The sequence below is a fragment of the Saimiri boliviensis genome, chromosome 4 (assembly GCF_048565385.1).
Source record: "Saimiri boliviensis isolate mSaiBol1 chromosome 4, mSaiBol1.pri, whole genome shotgun sequence".
Lineage (NCBI taxonomy): Eukaryota > Metazoa > Chordata > Mammalia > Primates > Cebidae > Saimiri > Saimiri boliviensis.
The window spans coordinates 37433261-37439260 of record NC_133452.1 but is presented as its reverse complement, the minus strand read 5'-3'; the positions used below and the strand labels follow the sequence as shown (position 1 = coordinate 37439260).

The window sequence follows — 6000 nt, the reverse complement described above, 5'->3', positions numbered from 1 at the left end:
CATGCCTACCTGTATTGACTACATCACTCTACAACTGCTAGGACTCCTTTGATTCTGCCTGAGCCCCCTTCAGAAAAAAAATGATCACCCCGGATACCCTTAATTTCACGTGGCACTGATGAATATTGGTTTCATCAGTTATGTCTTCCCCACACCCTCTGAACCTAACAGTCCAACTCGGGACCATCGTACATGGCGACCTCATTCTCCCCGAAGTCTCGGGCACTTGTGCCTGATAGCCCAGGTGTCAGGTGATGCTATTTAATCCAGGGAGGCAATTAAAAGCCTCCCTGAAAAAGTAATGAAAAGCCCGGCTCTTAAGGTGTGCTCAAGGTAAGATCAAATGATTTAGAATATAATCAGAATTCCATAGAACTTACAACAGATAACCTATCCTAATTTGAAATAGAGTCAGTTCCTTGAAATCACATATATTCATGAGAATTTCTAGGGGAAAAAAAGGTCAACTTTCTTCTTAGGAACATCGATGGAAATACAGATTCCCTGATCTGGCTCCACAAATGTTACCTTCCAAAGCAGTTTACTATCTTCTCGCTGGTATGTTCACCTTCCTTACCAAGAGCTAATACAATATTACCGAACATTTGTTCTTGGTAAGAACAAATATAATATTACAGAATCTCAAGAGGAAATCTTTTGACTTTGATACCTCAAATTCAGAAATTCTGAAGTAAAAATAAACATAAAATTTCAAATAGGGAGTGTTTAGAATTACATTTCTCATATAAATATTTGAATGGAAACTCACAGAATGTGAAATAGCACTTATAAGATAAAAAGCAAACTCTTAAAATATGCCTCATAAATATTAAAAACATTTCATCAAATGTACAAGTTCTAAGAATCAAGAAGCAAATACTCCAAAGCTTATTTGTTTAAAAAGCAGTGTGGTTTGTGTTGAAATTGTAGAGCAAAAAGAACTTCAAAATGGAATAAAAAACGCAACATTCTTAATTGACTTTTACTGAGAATACTAGTACTGAATCCCTTACTTTTCTTAAGAGGCATTTAAAATACCACACAAAAATGTAATTTCATTTAGTTTATTAATGTGATCCAAACAGATTTAGCTTAAGAGATGAAGACAGGGCATACAACAAGATTTGGCTGAGCTGCACAAAGAAAACCGAAAGAGTGACAAGAGTTTCAATTGGTGACAATTTTAAGTCGTTTATTAAAGAATATAAAAATAAATCTACAATAGAACCATGACTTAAATTGAGCCAGTATGTGGTACATGTGTCACCCAACAGTCAGCAAGGAACTATTCAGACCTTACACCCTCCTGCACTGGCTCGCACGGTCGATCTTTGACCTGGAATCTCATACAAGTCCCCTCACGGCACAGGGTTTGCAGCCAGCCACATTTTTCTCCTCAGCCTATGATCAGTTATTGATACACACCATTTCTATGTTTCCCATAGCCTCTTTCTTTTCAGATAGTGACAGAGCTCAAGAAAACCTCAACTGACCAGTACTAAAAAAGGAAGGTAAAAAAAAAGTAAGATGGGTGTGCGGTCATTTGGGGTACCAACAGACTTAGCTAAACAAGGGAACTAGAGTGGGCATCAATATAAAGCATTGAGGTAAGGGGCCCAATGGTAGTTCACAGAAAAGACCAGAACTGGACAATGTTATAAGACAGGAAGAACTGTTGTTACACCTGGAAAGTCACACTAGAAGAACAAGAAAGGAAAAGAAAACGGGAATGAAGAATAGTCCCTTTTATAAAAGAAAGGAATTTCTTAAAGACATACAAAGGTCAAGTCAAAAAGTGAAATAGTAACAATGAGTATTTAAATAAAACAGAATGTAGTAGGAAATAAAGAATTCTTTTATTCCCACGTGACAGCCCGATTTTTAAAAAATGGTTCTCTTAAGTCAGGCCAGTTTTATTTTATTGATCGTCTGTATATAACATCAAATATTTCTAAGGAAGAGAATGGAACCTGATTGACATCTCTCATGTAACATGGAAAGGAAAAAGGAGGGAGGGAAAAATAGGGAAGAAAAGTCTCCACACACTTCATGCCCAAAGTGGACACAGTCTTTAACCTGTACTTCAAATGACAGGTTCAGATCATAGACAACATTGTCAAGTCCAACAGGATTTTGATCACAAGCGCTTGGTGGACAGCGTACAGCTGAGTAGCAGCAGACACACGAGCAACTTGATGGAGAAATCTCTGTGCCGGGAAGAGGAAGAAGATGTGCCACACACCAAAGGTTCTGCTTTATAGGGTCTTTCTATATCTGGAGGTAATGCTGTCATTCCTTGAATCTGAAAACGGAAGCACAAACAATGCAAATGAGCATCTGATTTACAGCAGGGCAGAGACCAAGCATGCTCAGCTGCCCACACTTCTGCAGGGGGCAGGAGTGGTTACCAAAAGGGTCACACACTGGGGGGAGTCAGAAACCTAGGGTTTCGGAGGAAACAGCAGAGGGCCAGGCACCCCTTTGGAAAAGAATACAAAGCAGGTTCTATTGCTTTTTGCAGCACTCATTCCAGACTATTCCTGCTGTATCCCAACTTTAGTTTTAGAATTAGTTTATCTCTTGAAAGAGGGTGGAATGAGGAGTTTTCAGTCAAGTAATCATTGAACAAATGATTGAACAAATAACCCAAGTAATCATTGAACAAATAAGTTATCAGACATTAAAGTGCAACTGGACCCTTGGATTTATGGATACCTGTCTTCTCCTTAGGTTTTCCTGTAATAGATTAAGATAAATGGGCCGGGCGCGGTGGCTCAAGCCTGTAATCCCAGCACTTTGGGAGGCCGAGGCGGGTGGATCACGAGGTCGACAGATCGAGACCATCCTGGTCAACATGGTGAAACCCCGTCTCTACTAAAAGTGCAAAAAATTAGCTGGGCATGGTGGCGCGTGCCTGTAATCCCAGCTACTCAGGAGGCTGAGGCAGGAGAATTGCCTGAGCCCAGGAGGCGGAGGTTGCGGTGAGCCGAGATCGCGCCATTGCACTCCAGCCTGGGTAACAAGGGCGAAACTCCGTCTCAAAAAAAAAAAAAAAAAAAAAAAAGATAAATGTGTCATCTGTGTTGTCAGAGCTTAAAAAGAGCTTACCGACCACTCGGCATTATCTGTCTTGGAACATCTCACGTTCACTGGTAGGCCCAGGACCATCTTGTTGAAGGAGAGACCTTCCTTTTTAGTCCATTTAAACTTATTCATTGCATCCATGAAAGAAAGGTTTTTATACTGCTTGGGGCTTTTGATAATGAAAGGCCAGGTCCTGAATTTAAAAGGCATCATTAGTCGTATTTAGAACAAATGCACTACCCGTTTCCTTTACTTTTTCAACATCCTACAACAGACCTCACACTTATTCATTTTCACACACATAGCTGACCTAATGCAAAACGTTAATGAACTCATCAGCAATTACTAGAAGAAATGTACCAAATAAAATATTTTCAAAGAATATTTACTTTTTTAGTAGCAGATGGGCATTAATTTTATTTTTAATTTTTTTTTTAAATAGAGATGGCTTCTCACTACGTTGCAAAGGTTGTTCTGGAACTCCTGGGCTCAAGCAACTCTCCCACCTCCACCACCAAAAGTTCTGGGATTAGAGGCCTGAGCCACTATACCTGGTCAAATTTTAAATAAACAATTTTGTCTCAGAAATTTTCCACAGGATCTCACAATTCTACACTAATTTGTTTTAGTTCTAGTTAACAAATTAACTGGTAAGCATTAATTTCTGAAGAGTACAATGCTAATGCTGTAGTACAGAAAACTGCAGATGCCTAAAAGATACTGTGAGAAATGGAAAGTTCAAATCCTTCCATTAGAAAAGCCTGATCCCTGCTAGTCGCTCTGTTTTAGCTTAGCTAAGTGAGACGATAAATAAAAAAAAAAAAAATGTGATTTGATCAACATTTTAAAAATTTTACTCATTTCTCTAAAGAAGATATATATAAGGCCAAAAAAAAAAATGAAAAAATGCTCCACGTCACTAATAATCATCAGAAAATTCTAAATAAAACCAGAATGAGATACCATCTCACCAGTCAGAAGTGCTATTATTAAAATGTAAAAAAAAAAAAAAAAATGATATTGCCAAGGTTGCAGAGAAAAGGCAATGCTTATACATGTTGGTGGCGATGTAAATTAGTTCAGCCAACTGTGGAAGCAGTTTGTAGATTTCTCAAAGAACTTAGAACAGAACTACTATTCAACCCAGCAATCCTATTACTAGTTATATACCCAAAGGAAAATAAACCGTTCCATCAAAAAGACCACACGCATTCGTATGTTCACCACAACCCTACTCACAATAGCAAAAATATGGAATCAACTAATGTGCTCATCAAAGGTGGACTGGATAAGGAAAATGTGGTACACATACACCATGAAATATTGTATAGCTACAAAAAAGAGTGAAACCATGTCATTTTCAGCAGCAGGGATGCATCTGGAGGCCATTATCCTAAGTTAATTACGTAGGATCAGAAAACCAAAAACCATGCGTTCTCATGTATAAGTGGGATCTAATCATTGAGTACACATAGACATAAAGATGGAAAAACATACACGGGGGACTAATAGAGAGAGAGGGAAGTGGGGAAACAAGAACTGAAAAGCCACCTGTTGGGTGCTAGGCTCACTACCTGGGTACACCTCAAACCTCAGTTTCACACGCTATACCCATGTCACAAATCTGAACGTGCATCCCTAAAAGATGAAATTTTAAAAATGTGCTGAGAAGAAAAATACTGTGTATACAATACACTCTGTCTTCACTTGCCACTCCAAAAAACACATGCTAACTATCCAAGAAAGGAAAAAAAAAAATCACAACAGTGACATGACCTGCTTGAAAAGGTACTTTTCAGGTGCTGCCTTTCATTAAATGTAAGTTTTATGTTACTGATTATTGACAAAGGGAAAAGTGTAAGTGTTGGTATATCACAAAATTTTACATTAATCCATGGACCTTGCAGGAAATTATCACGGCAACTAGGAAGTATTTGGCACCCATAACATCCCAAGATGTTCCAGTAATTTCTAGTAATTACCAAATAATCTCAGCTGAGAAATATACATTCTTATATTTAGTCTTCACAATTTTTTTTTTTTTGAGACGGAGTCTCACTCTGTCACCAGGCTGGAATGCAGTGGCGTAATCTTAGCTCACTGCAACCTCTGCCTCCTGGGTTCAAGCTATTTTCCTGCCTCAGCCTCTGGAGCTTTTTTTTTTTTTTTTTTGGTATTTTTAGTAGAGACAGGGTTTCACCATGTTGGCCAGGATGGTCTCAATCTCTTTCCCTTCAGATTTGCCCACTTCGGCCTCCCAAAGTGCTGGGATAACAGGCATGAGCTACCGCACCTGGCCAATCTTCACAAGTTTATCATTTATTTATGTCATTACTCTCTCTCCCTCTCTGACATACAAAACCCACTCAGGCACATTGAATATCATCTTTTTAAGTAAATTAAAAGTTCTTTATTAATTTTTTGGAGTTATAAAGGTAAATATTTAATGTCAACATTGAATTATTTCAATGAGAAAAATAGGTAATATCTGCAGATCTTTATATTTTTCAGTTTTAGTTTCCTTTAATTAAAATCAATATATCTTTGTTGAGTTTTAAATGCATTATTTTATACAAAGATCTTGAAGTTTAAGCACCATAAAGTAAAAGTAATCAGCATCACATTACATTAAACATATTTAGCATTAAACATATTTTTATGATCTAAAAAATCCATAGCATTTTAAAATTAAACATATTGTAACAACTTGTACAGAGATACAATGAAGAATGAGCATAAAGCAAAAACTTGACTTGAAAGAAGTTATATTTGCATGCAATATCCTTTTAGATGCACTAAAAGCTATATGTATTGATCATTTTAGGTCAAATATTAAAAATAAAATTTACTTTGCAAAAAGATAAAATGCCTAATTTGAAAAAGAGAAAATCAATTTTATAACCGAGAAATGCCAGG

General features: G+C 37.3%; 1 protein-coding gene across 2 annotated transcripts in view; it reads right to left on the bottom strand.

Moving 5' to 3' along the window:
• Window positions 1-1050: 1050 nt before the first annotated feature.
• The window catches only part of MOXD1 (monooxygenase DBH like 1), a 110705-nt gene continuing 105755 nt past the window's right edge, over window positions 1051-6000 (bottom strand). For both annotated transcript variants that reach the window (XM_003932439.4, XM_010343013.3), the window contains exons 11-12: window positions 3109-3277; window positions 1051-2302 (exon numbers count right to left, since the gene is read on the bottom strand). In XM_003932439.4, the coding sequence (XP_003932488.2) occupies window positions 2138-2302; window positions 3109-3277 (334 nt within the window). In that variant the 3' untranslated portion in view covers window positions 1051-2137. The remainder of the gene's footprint in view (window positions 2303-3108; window positions 3278-6000) is intronic.